This window comes from Microtus oregoni, unplaced genomic scaffold (assembly GCF_018167655.1).
Source record: "Microtus oregoni isolate MIOR12 unplaced genomic scaffold, Mior012 000014F_ref0000157, whole genome shotgun sequence".
Classification (NCBI taxonomy): Eukaryota; Metazoa; Chordata; class Mammalia; order Rodentia; family Cricetidae; genus Microtus; species Microtus oregoni.
In genome coordinates, this window is record NW_024543073.1 from 45,725,823 (window position 1) to 45,747,299 (window position 21,477).

Genomic DNA, 21,477 nt, shown 5'->3' on the forward strand with positions numbered 1-21,477 from the left:
CCCAGAGCACCTTCCCAGAGCTCACCCACCCAGAGCACCCACCCAGAGCACCCTCCCAGAGCACCCACCCAGAGCTCACCCACCCAGCGCACCCAGAGCACCCAGAGCTCACCCACCCAGAGCACCCTCACAGAGCACCCACCCAGAACTCACCCTCCCAGAACTCACCCTCCCAGAGCTCATCCACCCAGAGCTCACCCTCACAGAGCACCCACCCAGAGCTCATCCACCCAGAGCACCCACCCAGAGCACCCTCACAGAGCACCCACCCAGAACTCACCCTCCCAGAGCACCCACCCAGAACTCACCCTCCCAGAGCTCACCCTCCCAGAGCTCATCCACCCAGAGCTCACCCTCCCAGAGCACCCTCACAGAGCACCCACCCAGAACTCACCCTCACAGAGCACCCTCACAGAGCAGCAGCAGGGGCGGGGTCAGTGTGCCTGGGCTCCCTGGCCCACAGTTCTGCTCAGGAGCCCCCTCCTTCTGAGCGGCAGAGCCAGCCTGTTTTTGGGCACATGTCCAGCTAACCTTTGCCAGTGTCCAGAGACTTAACCCACAGTTTCCTCTCCTCAGTCTCTAGTTTTGAAAGTGTATCCAACAACGGCGTCAGGCTCCGAAACCCTCTTCTGAGCTCTCAAGAGGTCTCTGTTTATTGTGTGCCTTTTAGGCTTGGATAAAGAATTTCTAGTCTCAGAGAATCAGGGTGGGAACTCATGACACTGTCTGGGATGATTTTCTCCCAAATTGCTCTTGGCTGCCATCCAGGACTAGCGATAGAAGGTGAGATCTCTCAGGAGGAGGGTCCTCCTTTCCGAGGTCCTGAGAAGAGAAGGAGTCTTTCCTCAGCGCCACTAAGCCAGTGCCCTTTTTCGTTTATGGTGACTTTTTTCACAGTCCTTCACTTAGAACCGTGTTACAAAACAAACATACAATGACGTGCTCATGTGCTTACATGTATTTACATATGCTAATAAATCTCTTATTCTAAATTGTTATCAAATAAATTAATCAAAGAATGTGATATTTAAGGATAATTAAATAATTAACAAAATAAGCACTCCCTTAGAAAGAAGAAAATTGGAGTAATCATGAAAATGAAGTTGAGGACTAGTGATGTGCTCTGTCAGGGGTAGAAGGCTTGCCTAGCACGCGTGAAGCCCCGGTCCAGCCCCAGCATCGCTGGGCGTACAGTGATGGCCTGCCCTCCTAACACTCCTGCGCTGGGGGCCACCCCTGAGCACACAGTAGGTTTTCGGCAGCCTGAGATCTGTGAGAGGCTGAGGAAATTTAAGCGGTGGTGGGGTATTAAATTGAAAACGAAATACAAATTAGATAGTCCTTACTCAGAAATCAGAAACGTTTCAAAGCTCAAAGTTTTGTTCTCCAACATAGCAGCACATGTGGAAAATTCCACATCTGTCTCCACGCGATAGGTCACCGTCAAAACACAGGTGCACTACAATTATTGTATATGATGACCTTCCCGTGTAGGACCTATAGGATCCAAATGGATTTCCTGTTTAGATCCGGGTTCTGTCCCCAGGGCACCTCTCTTTACACGAAGATACTCCAAAGTGCACCTTGTCTCCGGCGTTCCAGGAACACTCAGCCTGCAGTATTATTTGGTTCTTTTCTTTCTTTCTTTTTTAATGGGAAAGTACACAGTGTTGTCAGTGGTTTGGTACTGACGTTTAAGCACAGGCTCACGTAGCTCTTCTCCCATCACAGACTTTCTCCTGCCCCTCAGTTCCTTGAGGAGCACTGTAAAGAATCCAGCACTTCCCTGGTCCTCATCTTCCTTGAGCCAAGCCTGTAGTCTGTTACTGTAGCAAGCCGTAGCCTTTGTGTAGACATTCCGGTTTCCTTATCTAGACATGGAGATCCCATACAGGAGCTCCCTGTAGCCTCTTGCCTATGGTCATGGCACATTGTGTGTGGGCAGAGTCTTTAACTAGTGTTCGATGCATCCTTGGGGTAGCTGTCTCTTGTGGCTTTTGGAAAAGTGGAAGATTGTTCTCTCAGCTACAGCTTCCTGATCGCTTCAGAATGAACTCAAACCTTCTAGACGTATTTTCTACCCAGAATTTGGGGAGAGAAAATTCAGGTACATAGATGAACAGATAACTAAGAAACTTTGGTCTTGAAAATATACTTTCTTTCACACACTATAGAAATCTGTCAGGATAATCTGCCTTTTGTCTCTGATGCGGATCCACTCCACCTTGATGTGCAGCTCTGCATCCCCAGGAAGAACCGTCACAGGGCGGTCGCTGTCTCCGCTGTCATTCTGTTTCTGTGCCGTTCCTGGCTCAGAGCTCCAAGACTGCTTTCCTCATTGTGAAGAGCAACAGCAGTCGCTTCCTCAAAAAGGTTTATTTTGTTTATTTATTGGCAAGTGTGTGCGTGTGTGTGTGTGCACACACCGCACAGGTGTCCCCAGAATCGGATATCAGAGACCCAGGAGCTGGAGTTACAAATGACTGTGAGCTGCCTGATGTGGGTTCTGGAACCAAACCCCAGTGCTCTAACCATTTGGCAATCCTTCCACTCACCTGGCTACTTGCTACTTTGAAGACATTGTCCTTACTCCAGGTGAAGTTATTGGCGCGCTCTCTCTCTCTCTCTCTCTCTCTCTCTCCCTCTCTCTTTCTCTCTTTCATGTGTGTGTGTGTGTGTGTGTGTGTGTGCACGCACACTCACATGATTGAGCTTGTGTTGGGGGCTCACTAATTTGGTGAGGCTCCCTGGCCACAAGCTTCAGTGCTCCGCCTGTCTCTGCCTCCCAGTGCTGAGATTTCAGAACCCGCAGCCACACTGGCTCTATGCACAGTCACTGGGAATCTGAACTGCGATTCGCATGCTGGCCCAGGCAGGTGCTGAACTGGCAGCTTCGCCTCCCCGCCCTCAAGGCTTCTCTTCCAGGCTACGTTCACCTTCAAGGCTTCTCTTCCAGGCTACGTTCACCTTCCGTCCCTTCCTCCAGTGTTTTGCTCTGTCCTAGCATTCCTGTGGGAACTCCTGCAAAGCTGGTTCCGGGATTGACTGTGGGCCCATGAGCTTTCTGCTCACATGGAAACAAGTCCTGCTGGCCCTCAGATGTTAAAGGTGGAGATGTTTGTGCCACCACCCAGCACTTAGTGAAATGTATCACTGTTTAGAGCCATAATCTTTTACGGACGGCTTTATTATTTATTGTAAATCTCTCTTTGTGCAGCCCTGTGTTGTTGACCCCGTAGCCCGTGCTATGTGAGGCCTGGCATTGGCCACTCCGGGTGACAGGACTGCCACTTCTTATCTTAGCTCTTAGATTTTTTGCTACAGGGGAAAAATGATCATACACATCAAAAACCGTTTCACTTCTATCTAGATAAGAAACTCATATAGCTAATAGATTAGAAGGTGTCTTTCCTCAGTAACCAACAGGAAAGGAAGCAGGTGACTTGGGTCTGTTGGAAGTTCACCCAGCTCCTAAATGTGGGTGCTGACTGTGTGGACTGTTTAGATGAGCTGACCAGGTCGCCTGCCTCCGTCTAGGCAAAGAGAACACACTAGAGTAGACACTGGTGTTCTTAAATGAAGATAACCTATGACCCCATCCCACTGGGGACTCGTTACTGCTGTCTGCCACGTTCCCAACAACGCAACCAAAATATAATTTTTTCTTTCTCATTTTTCTTTTATTCCCCCCAATTTTTCTTTCATTCTTTCATTCATCCATTCATTTTTTACTTCCTCAAACTTACCCTTTTCAGGGTGGGGGAGGGTGGGATCTCATGTTGCCTTGAATTCACTAGGTAGCTAAAGGCGATTTCCGTCTTCATCCTGGTCCTCGTGCCTCCATGTCCCATGTGGTACGTTACTGAGAGGTTGGCCGCCACGCCTGCTCACTTGGTGCATCAGTTGAACTCAGGGCTCAGTGAGCTCTGGTCTCTTGCTCTGCCAGCTGGACCACATCTGCAGCCCCATTCTTCTTGCCTTCTGATAGTGGCCTCTGTCTTAATTAGGTTTCTATTGCTGTGAAGAGAGAGGCACCGTGACCGCTGCAAGTCTTATAAAGGAAAAACACTTCATTGGGGTGGCTTTCATTTCCAGAAGTTCAGTCCATTACTGTCATGGTGTGACATGGTGTGCAGGCAGACACGTGCTGCAGAAGGAGATGAGAGTCCGACATCTTGGCCCGCTAGCTGTAGGAAGCTGACACTAGGCATGGCTTGAGCATATATGAGACCTCAGAGCCCACCCCCACAGTGACACACTTCCTCCAACAAGACCATATCTATTCCACCAAAGCCACATCTAATAGTGCCTCTGCCCATGAGCCTATGGGGGCCACTACAGCTCTTTATAGATCGGGTGCTGTAGAGCGGGCTCAAGGGCCCTGTGACAGTCACAGACCGGCTCATTTTCTGGAATGATTTGTAGCCAACTTGGGTTTCTGACTCAAGGACTGTACAAACTTCCTTCCCTGTCCATCCTAAAGTCTGGCTTGTTTCCCTTCTGTTTTGCTCCCTGTGGGGGCAAGGGAGCCCCAGGTACCTTTGGGACTTTCCCCCACCAAGCAGTAACTGCATCCTCACCGTCTCTTAACCATGATGCTTTGAGCACCAGAGTCCAGCACCATTGAGAGCCGTTGGGATTCTGCATGTCACAAGCCTCTGCCCTGTGCAGCTGGAAGCTACAAGTGTAGGGTGTGGCTCTCGACACATAGCCAAAAGTAAAATTACCTCTGCTTAGAGCCCCAAGCCCTCAAGGCTGGTGCTCTCCAAGCAAGGGTATTTTCCTCCAGCATGGTGAGGATATGAAGATGGTGCTCATAGCCAGAGTGCCCTGGAGCCTAACCTTTCCTTCTTTTTTTATATGTTTGAGAGGGTCTCATTCTATAGTGAGGGCTAGCCTGGATCTATGTAGTAAGCTGGGCTGGAATTTAAGGTCATCTTCTGTTGCTGAGATTACAGGCACGAGCCACCACACCCTGCTTAGCCTTCGCTCTTCACCTAGGCCCAGCTGAGAGCAGCTTGCCTGCAGAGGCAATAGGAGGGCGTGGCTTGGGGGAATAGGAGGGCGTGGCTCAGGGGCTGCGGAAGTTTTAGAAAACTGGGGCACAGCTTAGGTTTTAGAGAGAAACTGACTAAGGTCAATTTCACTTCCCTGGACTTCTCAGCTTATAAAAAACCAGAGCTTACTCCTGCTCTCTACCAACCTGCATACTGAGACTCTCTCTACTGCTCCCTCGTTTGTTCCTTCCTTACATGGATTCTGAGAAAGACCCGTGGGTCCATGTTGCTCAGGATAGAAGGCAGACAATGAAGGCAGCTGCCCTGGATTCAGACTTTGCCTCAGCTCAAGTGTGGACAACTCACCCCTTCCCTAACAAGTCTATCAGTACGATAGGGATGTCATAATGGTGGGTGTCCTCACAGGCCCTCTGGGGGCTCCCTGAAGCCACGCCCGAAACAGCGTGAGTGCACTAAGTACTAGAACTGCACTATGTAAGCCTCAGTAAGCCCTGACGGTACCCCTGGAAGATGAGGTCTGAACCACATCCACAGTGATGAAACTTGGACTGGAGGGATTATTTGACACAAGTCTCTTAATTAAGTGGCCAGTATGGATGTCAACCTACCCGGTCCTTTAAGCTCATACTGTCAATGCAGTGGTCTAGCCTGGGACTAGTGCTCTGTTAACCTAGCTTCTCTTCATGACTAACTTGACTTCCGTGACTTCTAGGCCTTTCTGCATTGATCCTCTGACTTCATAATACATGGATGCTCCTTTTTGGTGCATTTTTGGTTTTGGCATGACACTCCTCACATTCTCTTGCCTCCAAAGACATCTTTCTTTCTACACAGGATAAAGCTGCCATAAAGAGTAGAAAACTTAACTTGGAAGTGGCCTTGACCTGAGATCACTTTTTCTTTTTGACTCGGTTTCCTCCGAGGACTGCACTGCTCACTCGCGGGGACCTGGGCTATGGAAGAGGGTGGTAAGCTGCAGCAGTGCCCAGCACAGCTAGCTGCAGAACCCGGGTGGCTGTTTCCCATGTGGAGCGTGGCAGCCCGTGCCCACTTCTCCCAGGTGTCAACAGCCCTGTGGTCGTCTCTGCTCCTTCTTAAAGCCTTCTTCCATCTGCATGCCCTCTGCCGGCTTGCAGCACTGCCCCCCACCATCGCCACTTCCCGTATGTACCATGGTGTGGCCACATGCCAGGCTGTCTATGTCAGTAATTGAAACCAAAGTCCTTCCCTGCCTCCCTCTCCACTAGCTGAAGACACTGCAGCGCATCTGTTTGAGGTCAAAGCCGTGCTCCCAGCACTGGAATCCCACTCATCTCTCTCTCTGTGGCTTTCCTGCCGCTCCACATGCTGGCTGTCCCCAGTCCATGGTCCTCAGGCTTCTCAGAACCCAGCAACACTACCCTCCTTCAGATCATCTGGGGCCTCCTAGACCAGGCCACCCTCCCCCATCATCCAGTGCCTTTCTCCTGCATTGACTCAGCCACTCGTCCCACTCCCTATCTCGTCCTTTATGGCTGGGACATGCCTCTCATCCAGATGTGCTCACATCCTGATCTCTCAAACCATGGTGGGTGTGGCTCTCATGTTCCCAGGCCCACCCATCTCAGGCACTCACTAAGGAGCTGCTGGAAAACTGAGGGCAATCTCTGGCCATATCTGTAATGGTTATCCGTAAAAATGGGGGCAGGGCACAGTTCTCAGTGGTGCGGATATTTCTAAACACACTTCAAGGGCTGCTCTTGGGATTTCAGGGTCCCCAGAAGGAAGTTTCTCCTAGGTCCTCCGAGTCCTCCTATTTCAAGGTGGCTCAGCCAGCTGTGGTGCCACAGGCTTGCAATGTCAACACCTGGGAGACAGAGGCAGGAAGATCATCCTTGGCCATGGAACAAGTTCATGGTCAGCCCGGAGAACCTGTCTCAAAGATAAGTAAATAAGCTGGGAGGTGGTGGTGCACTCCTTTAATCCCAGCACTCAGGAGGCGCAGGGAGACAGATCTCTGTGAGTTCAAGACCAGTCTGGTCTACTGAGTGAGTTCCAGGACAGCCAGGGCTATACAGAGAAACCCTGTCTTGAAAAAAAAAAAAGCCGAATGAATGAATGAATGAACAAATAAATAAAGGTAGTTTCTGCAGACAGAGCCACAATAACATGATAGACGATGGCCTGCTCACCTTTCCTGAGGCAGTGTCACTCTGTGTGTGAACGTCAGAGTTAATGACATGGGGTGTGTGTGTGTGTGTGTGTGCGTGTGTGCGTGTGTGTGTGTGTGTGTGTTAATGGGGATGGAACCCAGAGTCTCATCCATGCTTCAGCCCAGCCCTACCTGGCATCAGGAACCTTCGTGCCCCATGTCTGACCAGCAGTATCTCTTACTCCTTAAACGTCCTTAGACCCTTAGAAGTCTTCCTCGTGCCAGAACTGGATACTGGATACTATCCTGATCCCCACAGCTAACTAAGACTTCCAAATCAGAATGGCTTTTCCTTTGTTTGGTGTAATGACTTCTATGCGAAGGGGACTTCCCTGTTTGTTAACTTGAAGGGAAAAGTTGATTAATTTGTTCTCCTTTGGGCTACACATTTTTTAAAAAGTTCTCACTTATTGAGCACCTGCTGTACACACTGGCACCATGCAAAACACAGCCCATGGACGTCTGTTCGATCCTCACACCTCCTGTTGATGTGTGGGCACTATGATCCGTTGATAGAGGAGAAATGGAGGCCCCGGGAAGTTAAGGACTGTGTGTGAGGTCACACCACTGAACTGGTGTGACTAGAGTTTCAGTTCTGGAATATAGGCACCCAGCCAACAAGTGTTTCTGTCACTTGTAGCCTGTGTGGCTGTTGGTTTAAGACTGCCTTTCCTGTGTCCGTGGAGTGAGCCACAGCTTGTGCACTTTAAAAGTCCGATTAGATTGCTTACTGCTTATGACACAAATTCCAAGTGTCCCAGTCAGAGCCATGGTCTGTGGAGCCTCACAGTGATGGTGGAACTGCATTGCCCACTGATGTGCACTTCCCTTTATGAAAATACTCCCTCCTACTTCTATCCTATTGCCATCCCCTTGACATTTATTTAATTGTTGTAACAGTAGTCTAGGGCCATACCTAGAAAGGCAGCCAGGTGTGGGCTTCTCATGCCCTGGGGTCTATTCTGTGTCCTGTGCCTTCAAGCTGCAGTCACCCTGCTTTCTGGGAAGGTCTGGCCAATCCCAGGCCCTCCTGGGAGGCAGGAGTAGAGCTGGGAAAGAGTGCTTCTGGGTACAGGCTTCTGCTACAGCTTCAGGCTTATCTGGCCCCCAGGTTGAATCAGGTAGGCTCAGCCCGGGGGTTCCTACAGAACCTTTCCAGTTCCGGCTTGAGCTGCAGTTTCTTTGGGCCCAGCCAGTTGTTGCCTGCAGTGTAGTGGCCCCAGGCCCGTCTTGTGTGCCTCCCATGTGTGCTGTTGGTCTCCGAGGGGTCAGGTGACAGATTATGGAACAAGCAGTGTCCATCTCCTCCACTGGAGAAAATAGAGAAGTTTTTTCTGACTCGGCACCAGTAGTGATCTTAATTCATGCCCAGAAAGCACGTTAGCAAGGAAAAATACATGCAAGCACTGAGCTGGCCCTGGGCTTGAGTTTCTCTATGTTTCCAATGTGATGTCTTAGGGGCTGGAGTGAGGCTCAATGCTTACAAATGCTTGCTGCTTTTGCAGAGGACTCGGGTTTGGTCCCAACACCCATGTCAGATAGCTCACTGACATGACGTCATGTGGTTACCTGACTTCAGCTCCACTGCATCCCACACTCTCTTTTGGCCTCCATATGTACACACACATACACACATGTGCATACACACACACACACACAAACACAAGTGCATGCATACACACACACACATGCACACAAATAAAAATAAATCTTTTTTGTAAGGGTGATGTTTTATTAGTGGACCTTTGGTACAAAAGTAATGCCTGAGTGATGTTCATCTGAGAAAACCTGCCCTCTTTTCCTCGGTCACAAGCATACTCTTATTTATATTTCTTAAAAGTCATTGAGAAAGCTCTGGTCTTTCAGTATTGTGTGTGTTTGTTTGGAGCCAGATGCACTGGGTGTCCTAAATAACTTTAATTTACTAAACCTTGCTCCTCTCCTACCCCAGCCCTTTCTTTTCAGAAGACACATTTAGACAATCACCATTCACCTCCAATTCAAAAGATCTACTGCCTGGAGAAGCTGCGCCGCATGGAAGAATACCAGCTCCAGGTAAGGACTCGTTACCGTGCTTCCGTCCTCCGGTGCTTGCAAAAGGCTTTTCTGCAGTGTTTCCAGATGCTCGTGGCTGAGGTGTCACAGCTATTCCTGTGCAGACAGGTCTTAGAGAAAGGGGAAATGCCTTTGGGACGCCACAAAAGTTTACTAAAATAAGTGCATATTATGGTAACTCTTTTAGCTCTGCTTTAAGATCCCATAATCTCTTTCTTGCTGTTACTTTGTACATGTAGTGAATTTCTTTTTCTTTAAAATAGAGAACTATCAGGACAGGGAGATGGTTTGGTTCCTAAAATGCTCGATGCACCATTGTGTGGACCTGGATTCATCCAACTCACACCTATCCTGAACCGCACTGCGCACCTGTAATCCCAGGATGGCAGAAACAATACAACAAGCCTGGGGCCTGCTGGGCAGCCACCCTAGCCAAACCTAAGCTTCAGGTTCATGAAAGATACTGTGTCAAAAGTAAGGTGGAGATCAGGTGAAGAGGATAGATACCCAGTGTTGAGCTCTGCCTTCCACACACGTGTGTGTACACACAGACAGACACATAGACACACAGACACACATGGAAAGTCTTTAACCTGAATGAAATTCTGTCGTATATGTTGCCAGTATTTCAGGAAGGCAGTGAGACCTGGGAGAGGCTAGGGTGAGATCTAGGCACTGCAGCCTGTGACCTTTACAAACACCATTGTCCTTAGAAGGGACTCAGTCCTCCGAGGGGCCTGGCCTCTGGCCTCCCGGAATTCCGTCTCTCTTAGCCAAGCACCTATTACAGCCATGCATCTGACCCTCCTGGTAATCTCAGCCACCAACATGTATTCTCCACCTATCCTTCACTCCCCTTTTCTTTTTTTTTTCTGTTCAAATAAAATGGAAGGTTTTAACTTCAACATAGTAAAATTACATATAACAGTACAGATATCAAGCAAGAATTACAGTTACAGTATTTACATCTACTTTTTCTCTTATCAAGTGAGAAAAACTAAATATAACTATCTATTCTTCAATGCCATCAAAGATTCCAGAATGGTATAATATTTTCTAAGTAAAAGAGAAACTGTGTTGTCCTTTTATGGGGCACAGCTGTGGTATGTGTGTGTATGCATGTGTGTGTGTGCATGCAGGAAGGGCTTCAAACAGGGCTATGGTCCTGTAACCTTTTCCAGAATCAAATCCAAGGACCTCCACACCCCAGGAGCCCTGCTTCATAGAATGTTGAGAGCTGAGTAATTCATGACTTGTGAAGTGCTTATGTCACCGTGTGTGTCGTGTAAGGGGACAGTCAAGCCCGTCCTTCTTAATCTAGCAATGGCAGACCCACCTCCAGACTACCAAACAGAACCTAATCCCCAGCATTTTCTTTGACTCTGTGGATGGAGCATTTCTGCTCCATCTCTGGAGGGAACATGCTCACGCAGGAAGACATGATGTCATAGTTGGGTCTAGGGATCAAGGGACATTTGCTTAGTTTTCTATCTTCCTTCTCAGACAGGGTGTCTTGGAGCTACTGTTTGCTTTCTACGGTTGTTTGAAAAACTGTCACCCTGGTCCTCAATATTATTGCCCTACTGTTAAGTTGATGGATTGTGACTTTCTAATGTCAGAATAACTGCCCAGGAATTACCTGTCAAAGTGCTGTCATCCGTAAAGCTAATATCCCATGAATATATATAGAATATATATTCTATAGAATATATATATATATATATATATATATATATATATACACCCATGTTGCTTGTGTCACAACTGGTTTAGCTGTGTTTAAGACATTTTTAATTGGAGGGGTTTGGAGGAGACAAGCCAGAGGCTGTTTAACTGTGTTATAGATGTGGGGGTGTTCTGTGGTGATAGATTCGCATTATATGTTAGATAAACTCACTCTTTTAAAGCTAGCTCTTATTTGGGGGGAGATGGGGTGAATGTCACTGGGATTTTAAACATGCAAACCAAACCTCACAAGGAATAACCAACCTGCTGTTGAACAGAGCCCTCCTGTAGGCACCCAGAAACCAAGTGATCCCCATGTGTAAACATTATGCCTAAGTCAATGAGGAATTTGGCTTTTGGTGTGGAAGGAGAAAATACTTCGGAGACTGAGTTAAAATGGAAAGATTTAAATTGCCAGGGACAAGCAATCCGAAGTTCTCCTCACTAAAGACAAGTACTGGCAAGAGCCCCGGTGGCCCACTGACTTGGGAAGACCAACATGAAGAAACCAGAGTTTGCGGTGTGGAGACACTGAAGGGAAACATGCTTCCTTCAGTCTGCCCAAATAGCCACTGTATCCTTGGGCCAGCTCCCTGGGCCCTGCCGTGCCGCTCGGAGAGACACAGAAGCCTCCCTGGAGAGGCTTGTTTGAGTCATGGTCCGTAATGCCTGCTGAAAATAGGGGCAGGAACTTCATGCTCAGCTTTCTCTCTTTTTCCCTTTTTACTCAGTTCAACTGCCAGACTGTGAGAGATTGGTGACTAACGTTCAAGGTGGGCACCAACTCCTCAGCTAACCTTCTCTGCTCCAGCCCTGATAGTCTGCCTCTCTCATGCCCACACCTCACTAATGCCCCGTGCACATAGGGGATGGAAGGCAACTGTGTGGGTCACAGGGATCAAACTCAGGTCACGAGCTTGGGAGCAGGTGCTTTCCCCCATAAAGCGTCTCACTGCCTCTCAAGGGGTTTTAGCCCAGTCAAGCTGAAAATAGGAGATAACAATCATAGCCACCAACCAGAGTTTCTGAATTAACTATTTTTTAAATGATTTTTGTTTTTTGTTCATTGGTGTTTTGGTGTTTTGCCTGCATTTATGTCTGTGTGAGGGTGTCAGATCCCCAGGAACAGGAGTTATAGACAGTTGTGAGCTGCCGTGTGGGTGCTGGGAATTGAACATGGGTCCTCTGGAAGAGCAGCCCGTGCTCTTAACCACCGAACCTTCTCTCTAGCCCCCTGAATGAAGGACTTTTAAGTCTTCTCCCCTTGGTTTAGTGAGAGTCTATTTGCATATGACAAAGGAGTTCCTGTGTTTTGTTATTGAAGTGTCAGGTCGTGAAGTCTGGCTCTCTTGCTGCTCTGGGACACCGCACAGTGGTTTGCACCACCTCACCATCCTGAAAGCAGGGAACTGTGAATCTCAAAATACACCTGGACCCCAGGGTATCACGTAGACATGTTCAGTTCACACTCCTGCTCACTGGTTCAGTGCTAAAAACAAAGAGATGGAGCTCCAGTTGAAGATCTTAAAGATCTGGAATGAGTTGGGGATGCTTCTGGAAAACCCTGGATGACATTTGGGCAGCAGATTGCTGAATCACTGGGGAATGTGGGATAAAATGATGCTAGACAGGGGTCTTGTAGTCCCAGGATGGCATTACTAGCGAAAGCCTGGATAGAAAAAAGGGAGGAGGGGCCAAAAGTTCACTGATATGGGAGAGTGATCCACTTTGAAATCAACAGGGCGATATGGAGGCTGCAGGTAGCTGTGCAGAAGTGGGGGCCAGGAAGGGGATGCTGATGGGGAGGCAGGAAGGGGATGCTGATGGGGAGGCAGGAAGGGGATGCTGATGGTTAGGAAGGGAAGGGGATGCTGATGGGGAGGCAGGAAGGGGATGCTGATGGGGAGGCAGGAAGGGGATGCTGATGGGGAAGTAGGGAAGGGGATGCTGATGGTTAGGAAGGGAAGGGGATGCTGATGGGGAGGCAGGAAGGGGATGCTGATGGGGAAGTAGGGAAGGGGATGCTGATGGGGAGGCAGGAAGGGGATGCTGATGGGGAAGTAGGGAAGGGGATGCTGATGGGGAGGCAGGGAAGGGATGCTGATGGAGAAGCAGGGAAGGGGATGCTGATGGGGAGGCAGGGAAGGGGATGCTGATGGGGAAGTAAAGAAGGGGATGCTGATGGGGAAGTAAGGAAGGGGATGCTGATGGGGAGGAAGGGAAGGGGATGCTGATGGGGAGGTAGGGAAGGGGATGCTGATGGGGAGGAAGGGAAGGAGATACTGATGGAGAAGCAGGGAAGGGAATGCTGTGGGGAGGCAGGGTAGGGGATGCTGATGGGGAGGCAGGGAAGGAGATGCTAATGGGGAGACAGGAAAGGGGATGCTGATGGGGAGGTAGGGATGAGGATGACTGTCTCTTCAGTCTGTCTTTTTAGTGCATTGGTACAAAGTAACTTGTCAGTGTATCAGTCAAAGCTCCAGTATTCTTAGAAATCTTTTTCTAGGTCATTTAAAGGCCACCATTAAAATATTATTTCTACTCTTTATTTCCTTAGCAAATTTATTTCCTCAGGAAATGTAAAATCAACGTCAGCCCAGTGGATTTTCTCTGATTCCCAGTGGTGAATGAGGTTCAGTAGGGCCAATGACAGTCTACAAAATCCCTGGTACATGCAGCAAGCACAGCAATATTTCAACAGTAGACTTTGGTATATTGTCCTAAACTGCTGTGGTTTGGACTTGAAATGCCCTCAGTGACATGCTTGTGTAGAAGGCTTGGCTCTCAGCTTCATGGTCTTGGGAGGAGGCAGCCCCTTAGAGAGAGAGAGAGAGGGCCCAATGTTAAGTCAATGGAGATATGCCCCTGCAGGAGATCCTAGAGCCCTGGCCTCGCCTGCTTTCATCTTGCTTCTTGGCCACCGTGAGGTGAGATAGATTTGCTAAACCCAAGCTCCTGCCACCATGTTCTGTGTTGCTACTGGCGCAGAGTTCTAGGGTCAAGCAAACATGAAACTCTAATAAGGTGAGCCACAACAAACCTTTTGCCCTATGAAGTTGATTTTCTCAGGCATTGTGTAACTGTGCAAGATGTCTAACACATGCGTTTACTGCTGGGGTCAATGCTTTTCCACATGCTTCCCATGGAAAGCCAACACTGCGAGGGAGCACAGCCACGCTAGGTGAGAGTACCAGTTAAGGTGGAGAGCTATACCAAGGGGACCCGTGGTCAATTTCATGTGTGTGGCTGCATTGGGGACAGTGAGTGGGGGGTAGCAGAGTAGGGTGAGATTGGCTGAAACTACGGACTGTGAAGAAATCAAGAATAGCACAGTTAACTAGGCATTTGCCTTCAGCAGATGGTATCTGCAGCTCGCAGCTGCCACCATCTCAGAGACACGGAATAAGCACAGAGCCTCCCCGCGCCTCGGCCTTGGCTGTGCCAGTATTTCTAGACGGACCTCCCTCAGAACCAGACCCTCGCCTGTTGTGCACATCTTAGGCGGAGGTAACACCGGGAATCCTTAATCACGAGATGAAAAACATCATTTCTTTCTTCCAGAGTGGCATAGGGACAGGGGACCCCTAAAGCCACATGTGATCCTGAGTATGCCCAGGGTGACTGGACAGAAGGGGTAAAGGAGCTTTGCTGTGGGGCGTGAGAGAGAAATCACGGGTGTGTGTCACTCGGGGTACTTCGGTTTATAAAGGCCTCGCTCGTGCAGCACGTACGTTACAGAAGGAAGACTCGGACGCGAGACGCTCTTCAGGAAAGACCTGTTACAGTCATATCTTCCTCTGGGTTCACTTTCTCGTCTTCCAGTGAACAGGAGCTGTTCAGGGAAAGCCTCGGCTCTGCTTGGAAACAATGTGGCGCTTCAGTTCTCAATTATTATGATTTTGAATCACAGCAGGGTTTGCTCTGTATCAAGCCAAAAACCAGAAACAATACCAGAGTGGGTGTGAAGGAAACTGTGGATCTCCATGGGATTCCTCCCAGTGTTGGGAGTCTCTGTGCTTCTGTTTGTTATTTCAGATGGAGCCCAGAATTAGATGATGTAAACATTTGTAAACTCCTACCCCCATTCTTTCTCACCATAAAAAGTGTTTTGTTGTTACTTATAATAAATCAATAAGGAGAGCAAGAGTAGAGAGTGTTAGTTAGCGCCCCTCCAAAAGGAGACTCCTCAAGTCGGCAGTGGGGGAGTATAGTTTCCTCAAGGACTTGATTTGACAGTCAGACGGTGTTCAATGAAAAGATTGTTCTAGAAATTGTCTGCTGGCTTTGGGGAAATGCCTACATGTGAGCAGGGACCTGAGTTCAGATTTTCAGCATCTCTATTGTGAGGTTTCACTCTTTTGGCTCTTTGGGGGATCCGTCACCCAGCTCACAAATAAATCACACATGGCGGCCTATTCTTAGTTATGAATGTCCGGCCTTAGCTTGGCTTGTTTCTTGCCAGATTTACTTAAATTATCCCAACTACTTTTTGCCTCCAGGCTTTTACCTCTCTCTTTCCCTGTGTACGTTTCTTTACTTCTTTCTCCACAGCTTGCTGTGTAGCTGGGTGGCTGCCCTGATGTACTCGTCTCTTGTTCTCTCTCGCTCCTTTCCTTCTCTTCATTTCTCCTTCTATTATACTCTCTGCCTGCCCGCCCCACCTAGCTTTGCTCCTGCCTCACTATTGGCTGTTTGGCTCTTTATTAGAACCATCAGGTGTTTCAGACAGGCAAAGAATCACAGTTTCACAGAGTTAAGCAAATGCAGCACAAACAAAAGCAACACGTCTTTACATCATTAAACAAACGTTGCACAACATAAGCCAAAGTAACATACCTTAAAATAATATCCCCCAGCAAACAGCCACATAAAGTTGGCTGTGGTGGCACATAGCTGTAACCCTAACTCTGGTGCAATGAGCAGATCGCCAGAGCTTGCTGGTCAGCTGGTCTAGCTAGTCAGTGAGGACCACCACCACTAACTACCGCCACTGCCACCATCTCCAAATAAATAAAAAAGACAGAGAACAAGAGAGGAAGATATAAGATGTTAAATTCTGGCCTCCACATACACTTGAATACATGTGCCTCCTTGCCCACATGGCACACATACAAACAGGCTACGCTACACATAGGGATACACACACACAGACACACACACACACACACACACACACACACACACACACACACTGAAAGGAGAGAGCGAGAGATGAGAGAGCTATTGAGTGAGTCCCTGTCCCCAGTTCAATTCTGGATCTAGTCTCTGCTCTCCACCCTGCCAATCAGTCTAATTTAAGTGGTGCCAAGTCATAGATCTCAGTGTTTTGGCTCTTACAGACCCCCAAAGTGCCATGTGTTGAAGAGTTAGTTTCCAATTGATGGCGTTCTTGGGAGGTTGTAAGAACTTCAGCAGCTGAAGTGACATCACTGTAGGTGAGCCTTTAAAAAGGCTGTTGGAACATGCCTGGCCCAACATTTACTGCTCCTGTGAGGAGAACAGCTCTGTCTCCCTATGATGCGCTCTCTCTCTCTCTCTCTCTCGCTCTCTCTCGCTCTCTCTCTCTCGCTCTCTCTCTCGCTCTCTCTCGCTCTCTCTCTCTCTGTCTTACCACAGTACGAAAATGGCAGCACCAACTTAACCATGGACTGTGTGCCTGATCTGGGAGACAAAATAAATCTTTCTTCTCTCTAAAATGTTTCTCTTGGCTATGTTGTCACTGTCAGGAAGCTGATGGACACTGTCTGAACTCTAAATGGATGTTACCTTGTGTGACAGAACAAGTCGCCCTTGCCTGCCCTGCTACTGGTTAGATCCCAATGATACCTTTGAGGCAGTTGAAAAGATAGATCTTAAGTGGTATGTGTCATTTATCTTTGTTTCCAGACCTCTTCTGGTTCCAAGAGAAAGGGAAACATCAGATAGACAGAGGACACAGAAATACAAAGCTTTCCAGGATTCTAGCAAAGTATCTCCCTCAGTCTTCTCTAACAGAGCAGATTCTTTTTACATTCAACCAAGTCATAGACAAATAATAGAGCATTGGGTGTTGGCGTGAGCATTTTCTTTTTTCTTTAAGTTAAATAACTTTTTAATGAAATAGATTCTCTTTGTACAAAGAAGGAAACAAACGATATCCAGGTCTCCTTGGCCAGGGTGGGACATGTCTCCTCTCACCTAACTCTCTGAGATCTGGGGATTATCCCCACCATACAGAAGACCAAGTGGGGGCCTGGAGCACTCACTAACTCATTCCAGTGCTGCAGCTGCTGAACATCAGTGCAAGAATTCAAAGCCAAATGTGTGGTACCATGAGCTAGTGAATGGAAGACCTCAGCCCGACACCCCTGCACACATCCCAAACGTCAGCACTATACTTGATAAGGAAGGCATGAATGAAATGTAATTCTTCATAAGCTACCTTGAGGAACTGATATAAGTCTCATTGTTTTCAATAGATTTCTACTTTTACCGCTTTCATCTCTATCTTCTCTCCTTTTTTAGTGCCCAATAATGTCGTAGTCATTTGAGATGTGTCTTTCATTTGGGACTTAAGTAATTCCTCCATTACCATGACACCACTACTATTGCACGGTGCCAGGGATTGTGCCTCGAGTCTCACGCTTGCCAGGCAAGCGCTTCTACAAACTTCCACAACTTTGAACAACTCTGCTCGTCCTGGACAAGGCTTTCTGAAGCTGTGTTCTACATCCCTGACTGTTGCATTCTGTACAGAGAACTCTGGCAGTCTGCTCGGCAAGGCAGAAGGAAATATTCTAAGCCAGGATTCTGGAAAGCTAGGGTTATTCCCAGCCCAGATTCCAGTAGAAGGAGGTTAAAAGGTTTCCAGGATCCTTCTAGATCCTGTGTAGTTCAGAGTTCTGCCACAGTCAGTGGTACCGTGACACTAGCTAGCCTGGTTTCTTTGTGTTCTTTCGAAGGCTCAAATGGTGCTAATCCAGGGAATCGGAGTCTATTGTGGGGGCTTTCTCCTGGGCTTTCCTCTCCCACTGGTGGCTGGAGAGATGTTAGCACCATCACTCTTCAAAGGCTGTGGTAGTGACTTCAGAGAAGAGCCTCTGGGAAACTGGGTTGCTCCTGATTGAGCTGACTACATGTGTATGGAGTTCCATGAGAATACATGGGGCTGGGAGTTAAAGACATCATTTCTGATCTGTAGGCCACTTGGTCTACTCATGAATAGGTGGGTGTAGGTGCCATGTGCATGCCTACAAGCCGTCAGTGGGAGTAGGGAAAGATGGGGACGGTAGATTTGAGCTTTACAGCCTTTCCCTGGTAACGTCTTGTCAATGTGACACAAACTAGAGTCCTCTGGGAAGAGGAACCTCACCTGAGAAAACGCTTCCACCAGGTTGGCCTGGAGGCGAGTCTGTGGGGCATTTTCTTGATTGGTGATTGATACGGAAGTGCCCAGCTCACAGTGGATGCTTCCCTCCCTGGGCAGATGGTCCAGAGTGGCATAAGAAAGTAAGTTGGGTTATCATGGACAACAAGCTGATGAGGAGTGCTCCTCCATGACTTCTGCTCTAGTTGCTGCCTGCCGTCCCTTGATGATGGACCATAAGCTGTGAGGTGAGATGAGCCCTCTCTTCCAGGCATTGCTTTTTGCCATGGTCGTTATCGTAGCAGTTGAAAGATAACAAAGACAGAACCTAATGGTTTTCAGACAATTCCTGTTTGACGCATGAGCTGGGGGCTCTGATTGGAGCACACATAGGTCAACACGTTCCCTTTTCGTTATACTGCAAGTCTGGAAACTTCCATACCACATGAAGCATTTCTTTAGGTGCTTGACAGATAAGTTACTGACTGGTATGCTGTTTACCAGAGGAAGAAAGTTTTACAGCCATGGATTGTCTTAATCTTATGTTTCTTAGGGGTAAAAACTGGGTGCTCATGACTAGCCCCAACTGTCCCTTAGCAGCTGATTGAAGCCTTTAGAGACCTGTCGACTCTATTCAATACTGTTTGTAGAGACAGGTTTCTCATTAGTCCTGTCTGGCTGATGTCTTCTGAGTGAGCCCTTCTCTGACATGGAAGTAGTTAAACTAGCTGAATTGTTGATCTCTATAAGATAACAACTGTGTATCCATGCGCTAATGTACAGGGTTGTCATGGGGGGAGTGGTGGGAAATTCTCTAAAAAGAGATTCATGTACAGTTTACATACCTCACCTGTGTGAAAGCCACTTAGTGGATAAAACTTTGGCAAACCTCATGTGTCTCCACCAGTGTGACCTGGGCATGTGACTTGGGTCATTTGGTGTCAGAATCAATCATTGGCATGTTCATGTGTGCACCTGGTAGAGAAGGATGCCATCCGGAAGTTCTTGGTGCCTCAGTCTGGGGACTTGACTTCCCAGGCCCACCTGACCCTCTGACCTGGCACTGTGTGCTCTGGGCAGATCAAATACATATGTGTTCACACAGTACTTGAACACTGCTCCTACAGCTTCAGCAGGGCCTTAGGCTATGTTCCTGATTTTGCAAAGACTGTTTAGATGCATTGAGAATGAATAGAGCTATAAAAGCCAAATTCTGGAATCTGTGTAATGGATGATGGAGAGGATTTGTTTGAAAATTGCAATGCAGTGACCCTGGCTTGGGTTTGGGACCGGCTAATTCAATCTACAAGGCGTTTTTTTATATATATACACTGTGTCCTTCCAATTCCTGTGCTATCAAAAATACATATTCTCATTTCACACAATTTCTTCTCTGTGTTTATTCCTTCTCAGGGTAGCACTGCCCTCCAGTACCCAGGGCTGAAAAGAAAAGGCGGCCTACTCACAAACTGGACCATCTATTTCTATTCAAACAAATCCATTCTGTTTTCCATTTGGAGGACAAATGACCGCCTCACTGTTGAAGGACAGCCCCCAGCACAGCGCAGCCTGATTTTAGATATAGTCATCAATGGAATGGTAGTCCAGGGGCTTCCTCTTTCCACACACTGAATCTCTCTCATTTCCTGTTTCATTTATCAAGTTAGCATTTCTGTTCTCAGTTCATCATTGAGAAAAGAAAGGTGTTAGCTCAGAGTGCAAAAGGGTGGCCCTCCTTTGCGTTTGTTTGACCTTGGGTTCATCATACCATCCTTAGGTAATCTGTTGGGACACCCAGAAAAGGGTTCCTGTGCTAAGACATAATTTCCCCCACCCTATACTTTCTACATCATTTCCAGAGAGGGGTGGGGGACCTTCTGTTTCTGTGGCTGCTGCTAAGCCACCACGCCACTACTACTCACAAAAAACGCACCCTATGTTTAGAAACCATTAGTGCGACTTCCCTCAAAAACAGATTTTGGATAAAGATTTGAGTACATTTTTTTCCCCATATTTTAGAAGTAAAACCAGGAATCACTATTAGGGGGTGGGAACTCCAGCCCAGCGTGGAGGGGGCCAGCCAGTAACCCTAGGTTTATGAGACAGGTTAGCAGTGTAGACAACTAGAGATTAATGTCCCTGTATCTATAGCGTGGCTCTTGAATGCATCCCCAAGTATCTGTGTGGTGAAGGCTTGGTCCTTGGCCTCTGGTGCTGTTAAGAGGGACTGTGTGGGAGGAGGCAGTCACTGGGGAGGTGACCTTGTAGGGGATATTGACTTCCAGGAAACCCCTTCCTGTGTCGGTCTCTTTGCTTCTAGTCACCTTTAGGTGAGCAGCTCACACTGCTCTGTGCACTCACTGTGGTGAGCTGCTTTTCACAGATCTAGTGGCCAGGGGACCATGGACAGAACTTCTAATGTCAGAATAAACTTTTCCCTGTAAGCTGACTTTCTTGGGTATTTTGTCTCAGTGATAGAAAGCAGACTAAGAAACTAGGAAGCCACATGGCCACCCACACTTACGAGTCTTTTACCAAGAGATGTCAGCTGGGTCTTCATATGGGCTTATCAGTTGAGAGTGCTCTTAGAATGTGATTTCCCCACACCCTGGGCTAACATGTAAGTAGGTGAGCAAACTTCGGTGAGCTCAGAGAGGCTTTGGGAGATAGATATATGGAGGGCGGGGAACGAGAAGTCAGCTGGAAGGCTGAGGGAAACGCAGGAATTGCAAAGCTCTAACAGCATACACTCTGATTCTAGTTCTCAGCCCTCCGGCTCTTCAGGAGTTCCTTGGCAGGCGCACGCTGGTCTAGCAGCCCTTGTCACACCAGACACTAGAAGCCACTGTGGTTGTTCACGGGTGACAAGACAATGCTGGGAGAAATAGTGTTGTTGTTGGGTGTGGTGATTCAAGATCTCAGGAGCCCAAGGTAGCAGGAGGCTACTCTAGTTCAGGCCAATGTAGCAAGACTCTATGCGAAGCCATGGCTGGGTGTTGTAGCTCATTGTGGGAGCGCTTGCCTCGTGTAGGTGGGAGTCTGCATTCTGTCTCCAGCGCCGCACCCTAGGAAAAGAAAGAAAAGAAAAACTCCGTTATTTGTACAACTACCGTAGTTTCAAATATTTTAAGGAGCGATCTCAA

At 48.0% G+C, this 21,477-nt stretch overlaps 1 protein-coding gene across 6 annotated transcripts in view; it reads left to right on the forward strand.

Annotated features, from left to right (window-relative positions):
• Positions 1-21,477, forward strand: part of Znf827 (zinc finger protein 827) — a 170,742-nt gene that overhangs the window by 102,039 nt on the left and 47,226 nt on the right. For all 6 annotated transcript variants that reach the window (XM_041663640.1, XM_041663641.1, XM_041663643.1 and 3 more), the window contains exon 8: positions 9,161-9,264. In XM_041663640.1, the coding sequence (XP_041519574.1) occupies positions 9,161-9,264 (104 nt within the window). The remainder of the gene's footprint in view (positions 1-9,160; positions 9,265-21,477) is intronic.